The 17,175-nt window shown below is 45.9% G+C and overlaps 1 protein-coding gene across 1 annotated transcript; it reads left to right on the top strand.

The window, feature by feature from the left end:
• Window positions 1-4,981: 4,981 nt before the first annotated feature.
• On the top strand, window positions 4,982-13,255 carry LOC117808998 (potassium voltage-gated channel subfamily G member 4-like). The gene is made up of 2 exons (XM_034678660.1): window positions 4,982-5,740; window positions 12,273-13,255. The coding sequence occupies exons 1-2, from the start codon at window positions 4,982-4,984 to the stop codon at window positions 13,113-13,115; spliced, it is 1,602 nt and encodes a 533-aa protein (XP_034534551.1). The 3' UTR covers window positions 13,116-13,255.
• Window positions 13,256-17,175: the final 3,920 nt, after the last annotated feature.

Genomic DNA, 17,175 nt, shown 5'->3' with positions numbered 1-17,175 from the left:
GTTCAGTGTGTGTTCAGTGTGTGTTCAGTGTGTGTTCAGTGTGAGTTCAGTGTGTGTTCAGTGTGTGTTCAGTGTGTGTCAGTGTGTGTTCAGTGTGTATTCACCTGTCAGAGTGTAGAGACCTCCTGCAGAGGACAGGTGAGTCCCCTCAGGTGTCATCATTCTGTCACTGTATAATAAACACACAATCAAACTTTCTCTGCTCCATCATATTTCCAGTCAGAGTGAGGTCAGAGTTATATTTACACTTCATGTATTTAATATATTTACTCCATAAATAATGAAATATATTTATTGATGAGAGAACATGAGTTATTGATCCCTGGGGAGAAATCTACACGTGCAATGATCTCCATCTTTACATTCAAGTTCATTTCTAGAAAACATTTACCTCCCTCTGATCTCATTCACTGAACACATTGAAACACATATATGTGTGTGTGTGTGTGTGTGTGTGTGTGTGTGTGTATAAATATGTGTGTTTTTAATATGTTCATGATCATAATTCAGAGGTCTGTGCTCAACAGTCCCTGGAGAGAAACACATCCTGCAGTTAATGAGAGATGAAATGATCCTCATCGTACACACGATGCTTCGTTATGAATACATTATTAGAATCCGTTCATTTTATATCTCACTCTCTGAATGATCACTTCCTCCTTTCATTTATAAATATTGTGAAACCTCTGTTTGGCTTGAATCAGAGGATCTCTGCTTCCTGTATTAAAGTCTTCTTAAAGCTGCGAGGAGTGAGGGAGAGTGAGCAGGTGGTCCTGCAGATTAGAGTCCTGACAGGGTGAGCACAGAATGAACTCATGTAAAGGGTTTGTGATAAAACACTTACATGATTCATGGGGACAGTTTGAGCTGCTGTTTAGTTTTGAAGTCAATTCTGAAGTTGAATCTGAATAATGTGGAGATTAAAAGAATCCTATGCACTTTGTTTATGTGGAACATGCAGACCTTAAAGGTGACATATCATGCTCTTCTTCATCAACATATATTGGTCTAAGAGGTCCCCAAAACATGTCTTTAAAGTTTATTGCTCATAAAAACACTTTGAAATCAGATTCTGGTCTGCCTGTAAACCCCTCTTTTTCAGCCCTGCTCAGAACAGGCTGTTTTCTGTGTCTGTGCCTTTAAATGAGAATGAGCTCTCTGACCACGCCCCCTCAGGAAGTGGGTGTGGCCTCCTCGGCTGTCCAGCACGTTGATCTAATGTTTACATGTTGGCTGAATATACACGGCTGCTCACAGACCCGCGTTACTTCAACCCTCTGAATCTGATCCAGAATCTGATCCTGACGGAGAGGCGCCTGCAGCAGGACCTTTCTGAACCATTGGTCACAGATTTAGTGTTTCTTGTTGTTTTATTTGTCAGCATGTCGACGTGTGTCTTGGTACACAGCTACCAACATGTAGCTATGTGGCTATGCTAACTAGCGCTAGCACTTTTCCATGAAAACTAAAAATCCTCCACTAGATCTTCAAATCTGCAGACGTGGGGAGTCAAAGCGACCTTTGTGTTTATTAAGACAGCCTACAACTAGCATGCCTCCCTCCTAAGCTCCTTGTTAGCACACATGTGTGCAGGGAATGAAAAACGGAGGAGGGGTTGAGTTGTATTTTATACAGTCTATGGGCTGAACAAGCTCCGAGCTCTGACTTCCTGTTACAGACCGGATGGCGTTGTGACGTATGAAAAACACTGAAAACTGAAACGGCTGGTTTCAGCACACATTTACAGAAAGGTGGAGAAATCAGAACAGGGGCAGAATGGAGTCTTTGACTTTTCAGGGGGTTTGTAGACAGGGACACAGATTTCAGGGAGAGGACCATTAAAGAGTCCATTCTGCATGATATGTCACCTTTAAATGTGAACAGTAGACGTACTGGTGCAGCAGAGAGCTGGATTAGAATCACTGTTGGAATAATCTATTGGAAGGAGTCTGATCCCGTTTCTCTTTTAGTGCAGAGCTGGAAACAGCATGAAGAACAGTGAGAGCATTATCAGAAACATGTCTGTAAATAAGTCACTGAAGTATGAGAGTCCTGGATGAGGAACTGAACCCGTGCAGCGCTTGAGCCAAATGTTGTGATTATTTTTACATTACGGGTCGCTGGATCAGAGGCTGCTCCTCCACCCTGAGTGTACGGTGTAAATTTAACACCATAACACCAACACTGGGTCAAGACGTCCCACTGGTGCTGGCTAAATTTGACCCAGTGTTGCATCTGCGCTTCCCTGACCCTGAACTGTGGGTTTGAAACTCAGACGAGCTCTCAGATAAATGTAGAGCAGGGGAATGTAAAATATCTGTGAAGATCACAACCACAGGAGAAACACAAGGAGAGCAAATAACTCACAACACTGTGAAATACCATGAGGTATGATAATATGATACAGTTAGATACAATAAGATATGATATAATACCAAATACACCTTTAAATACTGCACACTGTACCTTTAAATACTACACACTGTACCTTTAAATACCACACACTGTACCTTTAAATACTACACACTGCACCTTTAAATACTACACACTCTACCTTTAAATACTACACACTCTACCTTTAAATACTACACACTATACCTTTAAATACTACACACTGTACCTTTAAATACTACACACTGTACCTTTAAATACTACACACTGCACCTTTAAATACTACACACTGCACCTTTAAATACTACACACTGTACCTTTAAATACTGCACACTGTACCTTTAAATACTACACACTGTACCTTTAAATACTACACACTGTACCTTTAAATACTACACACTGCACCTTTAAATACTACACACTGTACCTTTAAATACTACACACTGTACCTTTAAATACTACACACTGTACCTTTAAATACTACACACTGTACCTTTAAATACTACACACTGTACCTTTAAATACTACACACTGTACCTTTAATCTCTGAGCATATAATCTGGACGTCTGACAGCTGTGGTTTCGTTTAAAGCTGCGTTTTGAACCTTTGATTTTTGTTCTGTGATATTTTAATGTGTTTCATAAAAACACAGATTTGATAACTATTCTTTCAAATCTGCAGGTAACAGCAGGAAGGCAGTGAAAGCTTGATGACATGCAGACGACTCTTCATGTCTGCAGATTTTCAGATGCATATCGGTCTGAGAGTTCGGCCTCAGTGGATTCAGATGGATGGCATTATTTTTGTTGTAGAATTATAGCTTACATAATGTCTGAGCTTTAATCTGCAGAGCTCAAACTTTGAATCTGTCTTTAGGGTCAGGAGCTGCTGGTGGATGAAGTACTCTCAGTTTAGCTGATGCTCAAACCTCAAAGTCACTGAAATCCAGAACCATGTGCAGGATGTTTCATGCTGTGGTCACATTAAAAACAGCTGACTCTGAGGTGACAACACGTGAATCAGCTGGATCAGCCGTCCAGCAGAGCGAGGAGGAAACGTGTTTGATCAATCCGCCTTGAAGCTCTGGACGTGTCTCTGCATGTCGCCTCAGATCTGGGAGAACTGAATCATGTTTTAGAACGTCTGCTCTGAAGGAACTCATCCTCAGGAGTCATTAGCAGTCGGAGCAGCTTTGTGTCTTCTGACATTTGAACTTCTCTGGGTGGTCCGATCTGTGAAGGTTTTTAAGGTCACACAGTGTTTGAGAGACCTCCAGAGTCACAGGAATCCAGGCATGAATTGGTGTGAAGCCACCTCAGGAAGGTGTCAGGTCTAAAAGCAAGGTGCCAACAAGAAGAAGGAGGAGGAGCTGTTAGAAGGAGGAGCTGATAGAAGGAGGAGCTGTTAGAAGGAGGAGCTGTTAGAAGGAGAAGCTGATAGAAGGAGGAGCTGATAGAAGGAGGAGCTGTTAGAAGGAGAAGCTGATAGAAGGAGGAGCTGATAGAAGGAGGAGCTGTTAGAAGGAGAAGCTGATAGAAGGAGGAGCTGATAGGAGGAGGAGCTGATAGAAGGAGGAGCTGATAGAAGGAGGAGCTGATAGAAGGAGGAGCTGATAGAAGGAGGAGCTGATAGAGGGCGGAGCTGATAGAAGGAGGAGCTGATAGAAGGAGGAGCTGTTAGAAGGAGGAGCTGATAGAAGGAGGAGCTGTTAGAAGGAGGAGCTGATAGAAGGAGGAGCCTTTAGAAGGTGGAGCCTTTAGAAGGCGGATCCGTTAGAAGGAGGAGCCGTTAGAAGGAGGAGCCATTAGAAGGCGGAGCCTTTAGAAGGTGGAGCCGTTAGAAGGCGGAGCCATTAGAAGGCGGAGCCTTTAGAAGGTGGAGCCGTTAGAAGGAGGAGCCATTAGAAGGTGGAGCCTTTAGAAGGTGGAGCCGTTAGAAGGAGGAGCCATTAGAAGGCGGAGCCTTTAGAAGGCGGAGCCGTTAGAAGGAGGAGCCGTTAGAAGGCGGAGCCGTTAGAAGGCGGAGCCTTTAGAAGGAGGAGCCGTTAGAAGGAGGAGCCGTTAGAAGGCGGAGCCGTTAGAAGGCGGAGCGGTTAGAAGGCGGAGCCTTTAGAAGGAGGAGCCGTTAGAAGGCGGAGCCGTTAGAAGGCGGAGCCGTTAGAAGGAGGAGCCTTTAGAAGGTGGAGCCGTTAGAAGGAGGAGCCATTAGAAGGCGGAGCCTTTAGAAGGAGGAGCCGTTAGAAGGAGGAGCCGTTAGAAGGCGGAGCCTTTAGAAGGAGGAGCCGTTAGAAGGAGGAGCCGTTAGAAGGAGGAGCCGTTAGAAGGCGGAGCCTTTAGAAGGCGGAGCCGTTAGAAGGAGGAGCCGTTAGAAGGAGGAGCCATTAGAAGGCGGAGCCTTTAGAAGGTGGAGCCGTTAGAAGGCGTTGATTCAGCTGGTTGAAGTAGATCTGGGTGTGGTCTGGGTGGAGGCGTGTTTCCTGTCACAGTTTCCTGTTGACAGATTTGTTTCTGTGTCTGCAGAGCTTCCTCTTCCTGACGATCCGTGACGCACTGACCCCTCCCTCGCTACGTCACCCGTCCTGAAGCCAGCATGCCCATCATCAGCAACGCCAACCACGACTTCAGCGCCTACTCCATCAGCAGCGATGACAGCAGCCTGGACCGCTTCTTCACAGAGATCCCGGAGACCGAGACCATCAAGGGCGTTTACTTCAAACGCGCTCAGCTGCTCCGCGACCCCAAGGCTTCGTACGTGGTCGACCACACCCTGCAGGTCCTCATCAACGTGGGGGGAAACCGCTACACCTTCCCCTGGAGCACGTTGGAGCAGTTCCCTCAGAGTCGTCTGGGGCGTCTGCGGTTCTGCACCACCCCCGAGGAGATCGCACGGCTCTGCGACGACTACGACGAGGCGCGCCGGGAATATTTCTTCGACCGGAACCCGACGGCGTTCAGGGTCATCCTCAACTTCCTGGCTGCGGGGAAACTCCGCCTGCTGCGGGAACTGTGCGCCGTGTCGCTGCACGATGAGCTGGATTACTGGGGCGTGGACCCCGGGCACATGGAGCGCTGCTGCCGACGCCGCATGATCACCCGGGTGGAGGAGGTGGCGGAGCGAGAGCGTAAGGAGGAGGAGTGGAGGCAGAAGAGGATGACGCTGAAGAAAACCCCCAGACCCAACGAGAAGGGGTACCGCAGGGTGACCGGGATGCTGAGGGAGGTGGTGGAGAACCCTCAGTCGGGGCTGGCGGGGAAGGTGTTCGCCTGCCTCTCCGTGGTCATGGTTCTGGTTACCGTCATCAGCCTCTGCATCAGCACCATGCCAGACCTCCGCAATGAAGAGATCAAGGTGCGTATGACGCCGACAGCCTTAGAACATCCTGTCTCTGTTCACACGACAGGTTTCCAAACAGGAGAGTGAACACATGAAGTCCGTCCTCTAACGATCCCTAAGTTCCTTCAGAATCTGCCCCCCCGTCAGGAAACTTCAGAACAGTTCAAGGTGACTCTGCAGAGGATCAGTTTTAGTCCGGTTCCTGTCCTCAGCTCAGTTCAGACCATAGACTGTAAATAAAATGGACAGCGTTGCTCCGCCTCTTCCTGTTGTACGGTTCTGAAGCCATAGAATCCTGCTCCTGGGCGCCGCCATTGTGCAGCCAGAGCCTGTGAAGCCACAGAATTTCTGTGGTTGCCACGGTAACGAGCTCCGCCCCAAAGTGAAAGCGTCACAAGACGCTGTGTGTCCTTTAAAGTTTCCCTCTACGGCGCCTGTGAATCAAACAGGAAGTAAAACCCCGTTTTTTAACCTCTAATAACCAACGAAGAAGAAACTGTTCAGAAAAAAGAGATCAAATAATAACTACACACACACACACACACACACACACATACACACATACACACACACACACACACACACACACATACACACACACACACACACACACACACACACACACACACACACACACACATACCCACACACACACACACACACACACATACACACACACACTGATAATAACTACATATCATCAGGGACACACACACACACACACACACACACACACACACACTGATAATAACTACATATCACCAGGGACACACACACACACACACACACACACACACACACACACACACACACACACACACACAGACACACACAGACAAACACCCACACACACACACACAGACACACACAGACACACACAATGATAATAACTACATATCACACACACACACACACACACACACACACACACACACACACTGATAATAACTACATATCAACAGCCAACATGTAAACAACGTGCTGGAGAGCCGAGGCCACACCCACTTCCTGAGGGGGCGTGGTCAGAGAGCTCATTCTCATTTAAAGGCACAGACACAGAAAACAGCCTGTTCTGAGCAGGGCTGAAAAAGAGGGGTTTACAGGCAGACCAGAATCTGATTTCAAAGAGTTTTTATGAGCAATAAACTTTAAAGACATGTTTTGGGGACCTCTATGTTGATGATATGTCACCTTTAAGATATAAAAGTTACAAGTATTGCTAACAGCTTTGGCTAACGGCCCGCCTCTTTACCTCTCGTTAGGTCGCCTAGCTTAGGTTGAGTCAGCGTTTCCAAAACTCACCATGGATTGGCCTCAGAAACAAAGGGGTGAGGTCACGGAGACTCCGTCCATGTCTCTACAGACTGAGGAGACGATACGACAGGGTGATATGATGCGATACAAACTGAAACAGCAGTATGACCCGACATGATGAGATACCATATAACGACACGCTCCTCTTCCCCTCAGTGAAGCCTGCCTCAGACTCCAGAGTTAAAGTCAGAGTCACTAGCTTGATGTTGTCAGAGTTTCTTCTCTTGCTGCTGAGACAGTTAAATCTCAGATCCGTGCTCCTCTGAGACAGCTGGAGCACAGACGCTGCAGAATCGATGGTGTAACTAATCATCGGAGGGAACACACTGTGAGATTGTGAGATTGTGTTTTGGGAGCTTGAATCGGTGGATTGATTTCTCCCTGATGTTCCGGCGGTCAATCGCACTCATCAAGACGCCAAGAAAATGAAGCATTGATGCGTTCAGGAGCCGAAACACACAAAGTTGTTTGTCAGATGTTTGGTAATTCTTCAGAGCCGGACTGAATAAACACCTGAAGCTGCCAAGACGCCTCTGATTTATTAACAAGAGGACATTTCATAAAGCAGGTTTGTTCACAGCTCTGAGTGATGTCCAGCTGAGGGGACAGATTTGACTCTGTTTCATAAAATAATACAGAAGACTGAGATGAATGTTAGACATCCACTGTGCTCATCTCGGTTTACAGATTATACAAAGAGGACAGGATCTGGAGGCAAGTCTGGATTATAGTCTGAGGAGTGTTCAGGTTCCTGTTCGTAGTGTTTGTAGTATCGACCAATCAGGTGTCAGCAGGAGAATCCGTCTGTATGGAGAGCAGCAGCAGGAGGAACACAGTCCAGCGTGATGACGGCTCCCATGGTTAACGTGAGGAGGACTTCTTCCTCTCTGTAAACAGATCTCTGCATGAAGAGCAGCTAACAATCTGTTCTACATCAAACATTTACACTGAGACACTAATCTGCTCGATGCTGGGTCACTAAAGACAATCAGTGTTTAGATTTCCTGACTTCCCTGAACGCAGCATCAGAAATGATGGATCCTACCATCAGGGGGGGCAGGAGGGGTTCTAGAATTCTAGAATTCTGTCTTTGATGATGTCAGAATTCTATCTTTCACTGTTCACAGACTCTGAGGAACTGTTTAAAGTGAAGCTGAGACTCTGTGGAACTGTTTACAGTGAAGCTGAGACTCTGTGGAACTGTTTACAGTGAAGCTGAGACTCTGTGGAACTGTTTACAGTGAAGCTGAGACTCTGGAACTGTTTACAGTGAAAGTGAGACTCTGTGGAACTCTTTACAGTGAAGCTGAGACTCTGTGGAACTGTTTACAGTGAAGCTGACACTCAGTGGAACTGTTTACAGTGAAGCTGAGACTCAGTGGAACTGTTTACAGTGAAGCTGAGACTCTGTGGAACTGTTTACAGTGAAGCTGAGACTCTGTGGAACTCTTTACAGTGAAGCTGAGACTCTGTGGAACTGTTTACAGTGAAGCTGACACTCAGTGGAACTGTTTACAGTGAAGCTGAGACTCTGTGGAACTGTTTACAGTGAAGCTGACACTCAGTGGAACTGTTTACAGTGAAGCTGAGACTCCGAGGAACTGTTTAAAGTGAAGCTGAGACTCTGTGCAACTGTTTACAGTGAAGCTGAGACTCTGTGGAACTGTTTACAGTGAAGCTGAGACTCTAGAACTGTTTAAAGTAAAGCTGAGACTCTGGAACTGTTTACAGTGAAACTGAGACTCTGTGGAACTGTTTACAGTGAAACTGAGACTCTGTGGAACTGTTTACAGTGAAACAAAGACTCTGTGGAACTGTTTACAGTGAAACTGAGACTCTGTGGAACTGTTTACAGTGAAACTGAGACTCTGTGGAACTGTTTACAGTGAAACTGAGACTCTGTGGAACTGTTTAAAGTGAAACTGAGACTCTGTGGAACTGTTTACAGTGAAACTGAGACTCTGTGGAACTGTTTAAAGTGAAACTGAGACTCTGTGGAACTGTTTAAAGTGAAACTGAGACTCTGTAGAACTGTTTACAGTGAAGCTGAGACTCTGGAACTGTTTAAAGTGAAACTGAGACTCTGTAGAACTGTTTACAGTGAAGCTGAGACTCTGGAACTGTTTGCAGTGAAGCTGAGACTCTGAGGAACTGTTTACAGTGAAGCTGAGACTCTGGAACTGTTTGCAGTGAAGCTGAGACTCTGAGGAACTGTTTAAAGTGAAACTGAGACTCTGTAGAAACAGATGTTCCCTAGTTTTCAACAGAAGAGGAGAATCTGGCTCATTCTTTTGTGACTAAAAATGAAAGCGAGGAAGAGGATGAGGGAATGAGGAAGAAGCTAGAACAGACGACCTCTGAGGATCATCGCTGTGAGCTCTGATCTACTTCTACTTAAAGCTGTAAATGGTAAATGTCGGCCGCGGTTGGATGCTAACATTAGCAGCAGATAATGATAGATCTGGTGTGTACGATGAAACGAGCTTCAGGGTTCTGTCCAGCTGGATGTTGATGAGGAGAGCAGATTCACTCTGAGGACTCTTCACTCATTCATATGTTGGAGGATTATTTATCTGTAGGAACAGCGAGCTCCAGATTGAAGTATTGATTTGTGACTCTAAATGAAAAGCCCCTCTCAGCCTCGTCTGTGGGTAAACATGAAGCCGTCATTATGTGCCGTTAGTTTTCCAAGGTTGTGATTTCAGCTTTTAGAAGTCGTGTCTGAGGGATCTGTGAAAAGCATTCCTCATCAGCTTGTCTTGTTTTCTTCTCTGCTTTCGTTCGGTCGGCTTTTAAAGGCTTTCAAATGGAAATAGATTTTTTTCCCTCGTTAACGGCCGCTTCCTCTCCACGCCACGCGCTGCTGAAGCGGCGGATAGAGGAGAGTCCACTTCAGAGCCGTGCAGGCGCGTCACTGAACGACGGAAACTGACTGTTAATACGTGACTCTGTATGCAGAGGACGGCCCGGATCAGAGACCGGATGGCTCAGGCTTTATTCATCACGCTGACTTACACAGACACTAAGAGAGCGCAGAGTGCTCTTATTTAATGTCACACTTAAAGGAGTCACATGACCTGACAGGTCCTGATGAACATCTCATTCAGGATGGTGTGAGTCACAGGAAAGGACTGAGGTCAGGACAGTGAGCAAAACTTCCTTTGTAGGATAGAAACACGTGAGAGGAGATGTTTGAGGTTTTGATGACCTGTTCCTCCTTACAGCAGATTCAATCCTTTTAAAGGTGGAAGTATCTTAAAGGTACAGTGTGGGCCTTTCTGCAGAGAGACAGGAAACATGGGGAGCTCAGAGTGAGGGAAGACCTGAAGCAAAGGGTTAAACCAGAGTCCACTAGAGTGTGTCTCCTGCAGTTCCTCCAGAGTCCACCAGAGTGTGTCTCCTGCAGTTCCTCCAGAGTCCACTAGAGTGTGTCTCCTGCAGTTCCTCCAGAGTCCACTAGAGTGTGTCTCCTGCAGTTCCTCCAGTGTCCACTAGAGTGTCTCCTGCAGTTCCTCCAGAATCCACTAGAGTGTCTCCTGCAGTTCCTCCAGAGTCCACTAGAGTGTCTCCTGCAGTTCCTCCAGTGTCCACTAGAGTGTTTCTCCTGCAGTTCCTCCAGAGTCCACTAGAGTGTCTCCTGCAGTTCCTCCAGTGTCCACTAGAGTGTTTCTCCTGCAGTTCCTCCAGAGTCCCCTAGAGTGTTTCTCCTGCAGTGAGTCCAGTGTCCACTAGAGTGTGTCTCCTGCAGTTCCTCCAGAGTCCACTAGAGTGTCTCTCCTGCAGTGCGTCCAGTGTCCACTAGAGTGTTTCTCCTGCAGTGCGTCCAGTGTCCACTAGAGTGTTTCTCCTGCAGTGAGTCCAGTGTCCACTAGAGTGTTTCTCCTGCAGTTCCTCCAGAGTCCCCTAGAGTGTGTCTCCTGCAGTTCCTCCAGAGTCGACTAGAGTGTCTCCTGCAGTTCCTCCAGAGTCCACTATAGTGTGTCTCCTGCAGTTCCTCCAGAGTCCACTAGAGTGTGTCTCATGCAGTTCCTCCAGAGTCCACTAGAGTGTCTCTCCTGCAGTGCGTCCAGTGTCCACTAGAGTGTTTCTCCTGCAGTTCCTCCAGAGTCCACTAGAGTGTCTCCTGCAGTTCCTCCAGTGTCCACTAGAGTGTTTCTCCTGCAGTTCCTCCAGAGTCCCCTAGAGTGTTTCTCCTGCAGTGAGTCCAGTGTCCACTAGAGTGTGTCTCCTGCAGTTCCTCCAGAGTCCACTAGAGTGTCTCTCCTTCAGTGCGTCCAGTGTCCACTAGAGTGTTTCTCCTGCAGTGCGTCCAGTGTCCACTAGAGTGTTTCTCCTGCAGTGAGTCCAGTGTCCACTAGAGTGTTTCTCCTGCAGTTCCTCCAGAGTCCCCTAGAGTGTGTCTCCTGCAGTTCCTCCAGAGTCGACTAGAGTGTCTCCTGCAGTTCCTCCAGAGTCCACTATAGTGTGTCTCCTGCAGTTCCTCCAGAGTCCACTAGAGTGTGTCTCATGCAGTTCCTCCAGAGTCCACTAGAATGTATCTCCTGCAGTTCCTCCAGAGTCCACTAGAGTGTCTCCTGCAGTTCCTCCAGAGTCCACTATAGTGTGTCTCATGCAGTTCCTCCAGAGTCCACTAGAGTGTGTCTCATGCAGTTCCTCCAGAGTCCACTAGAGTGTGTCTCCTGCAGTTCCTCCAGAGTCCACTAGAGTGTGTCTCCTGCAGTTCCTCCAGAGTCCACTAGAGTGTGTCTCCTGCAGTGAGTCAGTCCCCATAGAGCCCCATGTTAAAAACAGTTTGGGTCTCTATAGCTCATTTCTGTCGTCATGACGACTGTACGGCTGAGTTTATAAACAGCTCACCTGTGTACAGCAGGTGAAGGGTTAAAGGGAGGGTTTAGGGGCGTGGCCTCTTTGAGTGACAGGTGAATGTGTTGTAGCTTTTAGCCAGGTTGATTCAGGGCTTCAAAAACCACTAGGTGGTGCCACTGAAACTACTTCCATGTTTTATTCAGTCTGAGGTTTAGAACAGGTCGTGGATCCTGACCCCCCTTAACCGTGCGAGGACTCTGGAGCCTCAAAGAGAACTCCTACATTTCCCACAATCCACCTCTCTGTCTTTGAACATGCCTGCTTTTCCTTATGTTGTGTTTTGGTTTAACTGACCGTGACAGTATGTGTGTGTGTGTGTGTGTGTGTGTGTGTGTGTGTGTGTGTGTGTGTCTCTCTCTCTCTGCAGGGGGAGTGCTCTCAGAAGTGTCGCAGCATGTTTGTGGTGGAGTCCATCTGCGTGGCGTGGTTCACGCTGGAGTTTGTGCTGAGATTCTTCAACGCTCAGAGCAAGCTGGCGTTCGCCCGAGGCCCTCTCAACATCATCGACGCCATCGCCATCCTGCCGTACTACGTGTCTCTGGTGTTTGACATCAAGGACCAGTCGGAGGAGGACGCCATCATGGGGGCGGGCAGAGGGTACCTGGACAAGCTGAGTCTGATCCTGCGTCTGCTGCGGGCGCTGAGGATCCTGTACGTGATGCGTCTGGCTCGCCACTCTCTGGGCTTGCAGACGCTCGGACTCACGATGCAGCGCAGCATCCGCGAGTTCGGCCTGCTGCTGCTCTTCGTCTGCGTCGCCGTCACCCTCTTCTCGCCGCTGGTCCACCTCGCCGAGAGTGAAATGGCGCCGTTTGCCGCCACACACCCCCACCACAGCTTCAGCAGCATCCCCGCCTCGTATTGGTGGGCCATCATCTCCATGACGACGGTGGGATACGGGGACATGGTGCCGCGCAGCATCCCCGGACAGATCGTCGCCCTCACCAGCATCCTCAGCGGCATCCTCATCATGGCGTTCCCCGCCACCTCCATCTTCCACACCTTCTCCCGCTCGTACCAGGAGCTGAAGCAGGAGTACGAGCGGCTGTGGAAGGAGGAGCGAGGGGAGGAGATCGCCGCAGAGTCCGAGGAGAGCTGGTCCAAAGCGGATCTGCCGCCTGAGGAGCTCACGTCGGTTTTGAAGGAGGCAAGCGACGGACTGACGCCGAACAGGAGCGACCCGTCTTCACTCCCGTCCACAGCTTTCTAACGGAGCGCCGGGACGCTCAGAGCGAGACGACAGGATCGATACGGAGACACTTCCTGAACGCTTGCTGCTCTCAGACTCTGAAGGCGTTTTACAACCAGAGGAACTTTACCCCTGAACTACGTGCGTTTGGACCGGTGGACCCAGGGTCTAAATCTAGTTCAGGGGTAGATAATCTCCCCCCTGAAAAGGCCCTGCTAGGGGGGTAGTACTTTTCAAAGGTCCCTGGGCTTTCCAAGGGGGCGGAGCCTGCAATGCTGAACGTGTCTGATTGGTAGATTAACCTCAGTGTTTTTATTCCTCCCTCCGTCCACAATAACATCACACACATCTGTGATTCTCTTGATTTCTCTTTCTTTCATTAGTTTTTATTTGTTCTATCTTGTTTGTATGTGTGTGTACTTTTCAAAAGAAGAAGCTGTGATTCTCTTGATTTAGCAGCTTGTAACAGTAGTCTTCTCTCAGCCCACCGTGAATGCGTCTCTCCTCCCGGTGTTCCGCTTTTAAAAGTGACCCTGTAAACTGGAGACCTTCAGCTGACCGTGTCAGTGTTTGTGGAGTTTACACAGCTGTTGAAACACAGAGGGAGTTCCTGGGAATGCAAACTAGTTTAGTTTTTATTAAGATTTCAAAATCTCCTCATCAGATATTTAATGATGGTCTAAAGACGTTTATGAGGGATGCATCCGGCTGAGAGTCTCCAGTTAACAGGGTCGCCGTTTAAACCAAAACACCGGCCGATCTCTGCGATCACGGCTTTTTGAGTTCAAAAGGATTTTAAAGCCGTGTTGAAACGTCTTTGCTACTCGCGCTTATCTCCTCTCACGTGTTGATTCAGTGAATCCATCTGTGATGAAATATAGCACCATCTAAAACAGACCAGCTGAGTCTCTTCATGCTAACAGGCTAACTGTTGTGTTGATTCATTCATTGCTTTTTACATGTTTTTAACCGCAGGCGCAACATTTTGACTTTTTTATGTTTTACTGCTTTTGGAGCACAATTTCAAATTTGAGGAAAATATTTTTTTTCCAACAGGCTCCAGGTCAACTTTTTTGTCAATTTTTTTTTGTCCAATTTTTTTGTCCATTTTTTTTGTCCATTTTTTTTTCAAAATTTTTTTTTCAAATTTTTTTTTCAAAATTTTCTTTTTCAAATTTTTTTTTTCAAAGATATTTTCCCCCAAAAAAATTCAAATTTTTTTTCTCCAAATTTTCAAAAACTTTCAATTTAAAATTTATTTTTTCTTTCCAAAAACCACTCAGTCATTTTTTTTTCCATCTCTGATGAATGTCATTCGTCTCTGTTTTACTGCCCTCTACTGGTCTGGTGGTGTAGTGTCAAAGGATTTTAAAGCCGTGTTGAAACGTCTTTGCTACTCGCGCTTATCTCCTCTCACGTGTTGATTCAGTGAATCCATCTGTGATGAAATATAGCACCATCTAAAACAGACCAGCTGAGTCTCTTCATGCTAACAGGCTAACTGTTGTGTTGATTCATTCTTTGCTTTTTCCATGTTTATAACTGCAGGCGCAGGTTTTTCTGCTTTAGGAGCAAAATTTCAAATTTGAGGAAAATTAATTTTTCCGACAGGCTCTGGATCAACTTTTTTGTCAAAAAAAAATTTCAATTTTTTTTTTTCAAAATTTTCATTTTGTAAATTTCTTTTTAGTGAAATTATTTTTGTCAAATTTATTTTTTCAAATTTTTTTGTCGACATTTATGGGGGATGCATCCGGCTGAGAGTCTCCAGTTAACATGGTCGCTGTTTAAACCAAAACACCGGGCGATCTCTGCGATCACGGCTTTTTGAGTTCAAAAGGATTTTAAAGCCGTGTTGAAACGTCTTTGTTACTCGCGCTTATCTCCTCTCACGTGTTGATTCAGTGAATCCATCTGTGATGAAATATAGCACCATCTAAAACAGACCAGCTGAGTCTCTTCATGCTAACAGGCTAACTGTTGTGTTGATTCATTCTTTGCTTTTTACATGTTTTTAACCGCAGGCGCAACATTTTGACTTTTTTATGTTTTACTGCTTTTGGAGCACAATTTCAAATTTGAGGAAAATATTTTTTTTCCAACAGGCTCCAGATCAACTTTTTTGTCAATTTTTTTTTGTCCAATTTTTTTGTCAATTTTTTTTGTCCAATTTTTTTTGTCCATTTTTTTTGTCCATTTTTTTTTCAAAATTCTTTTTTCAAAATTTTTTTTTTCAAAATTCTTTTTTCAAAATTCTTTTTTCAAAATTCTTTTTTCAAAATTCTTTTTTCAAATTTTTTTTTTTTCAAAATTTTTTTTTTTCAAAATTTTCTTTTTCAAAATTTCTTTTTCAAAGATTTTTTCCCCCAAAAAAATTCAAATTTTTTTTCTCCAAATTTTCAAAAACTTTCAATTAAAAAAAAAAAAAATATATATCAAATTTTTTTTTCAACATTTAAAATTTTTTCTTTTTTTTTTCCAAAAACCATTCACAGTCATTGTTTTTTCCATCTGTGATGAATGTCATTCGTCTCTGTTTTACTGCCCTCTACTGGTCTGGTGGTGTAGTGCAGTTACTTTTTTTCCTCCATACGTCACTGGCCTGATTTACACAATCTACCCGGGACTTCAGCCCACGGTCGAAACGCAGACAACAATGGGGGACCAGGAACCTTTTAGTTCAGGGGGAAGTAGTTCTGGGGGCTAAAAGACCCCAGAACTCTTGGTCGAAATGCACCTTAAAGGACTGTTCTAAAGAGGAGCTAAAGTTCCCGTCTCCTCGCGCTCTGAGTGACGCGTCAGACTTTAACTCTCAGCAGGTTCGGTGAAGGTCCGTGTCTCACGCCTCAGAAATCCTCCTGACAGTAAAGTTCAGGTTTAACTCCCCAGAGGTTTCCTGCTGTGTACGTGTTCCGTCTTCAGGTGTCGACACCAGCCTTCATCATTCCATCATGTTAGCATTATTCGTTAGCCGTTAGCATTTTCAGATGTCTGTCTGTCAGCGTCATGCGGAGGTTCCTCTCAGAGAGACGACTGTAAGCCTAGCATGCTAACATTAGTGCTGAGTCATGCTCTCCATCTGTTCTGCTGTATACACAAGGAGCGTTAGCTAGCTAGCGTTAGCGCTCCCTTTCATGAGTCGTGTCGCAGCAACAACAAATCTAAAGACTCTCAGATCCCTTTAAACTCTTTGTACAAAACTCAGTGAGTCATACAGATTAACACATTAACACACACACACATTAACACACACATTAACACACACATTAACACACACACATTAACACACACATTAACACACACACATTAACACACACATCTCTGCTGTAGGAGCAGCGTATTAAACACACGCAGGAAATATGAAACCAACAACTCAGAGAAAATGTTAAATGTGTAGCTTTAGAGGAAAACCTGTTTTTAACATCCCCTGGACCTGAATGTAGATTAACAGTGAATCTGTTGAAACACACGAGTTAAAGATTAAATATGTGACTGATTCTTTAAATCATGAAATCTGCTCCTGGAGTGTTCACCCCTTTTTTTGTTCTGCGATGCTTTTATGTCTCACTCTTGAATCCTGGATGTTGGAGTGTCCTTGAACGCACCGTCGAGGAGAGCTTTTCCGTTCAGCTGCATCGTTGAGATCTGGAACACAAACACAGTCTCACTGATGGAAGCTCTCAGCAGGACGAAGAGGAGGCAAGGCCTCCTGATCTGAGAGAAGGTAACGTGTGCGACGAAGTACACCGAGGGTTAACGGACGGTGGAGTTAGGGGCGTGGCCTCTTTGAGTGACAGCTGATCCGCGGTGTTTGAACGTGTTTTATTTGATCCTCAGCTCACACATGTTCTCCTACATCCTCTCTGTTTGTCAAACTTTGAGATGAAAATGAAAATAAAATATTTAAATCTTTTGACTTTTTTAACTGCCGAGTTCAAATCCACAGAAACAGTTAGAGAGACGGGACGAAGGAAGAACCTCCTCAAACACATTCAGAGAGAGACTTCACCAGAGGGACATTATCATCCTGCCTGTCTGTCTGTCTGTCTGTCTGTCTGTCTATCTGTCTGCCTGTCTGTCT

Source organism: Notolabrus celidotus, unplaced genomic scaffold, assembly GCF_009762535.1.
Source record: "Notolabrus celidotus isolate fNotCel1 unplaced genomic scaffold, fNotCel1.pri scaffold_197_arrow_ctg1, whole genome shotgun sequence".
NCBI lineage: Eukaryota > Metazoa > Chordata > Actinopteri > Labriformes > Labridae > Notolabrus > Notolabrus celidotus.
The sequence above is the reverse complement of the archived record's forward strand: the minus strand, read 5'-3'. Positions and strand labels throughout refer to the sequence as shown.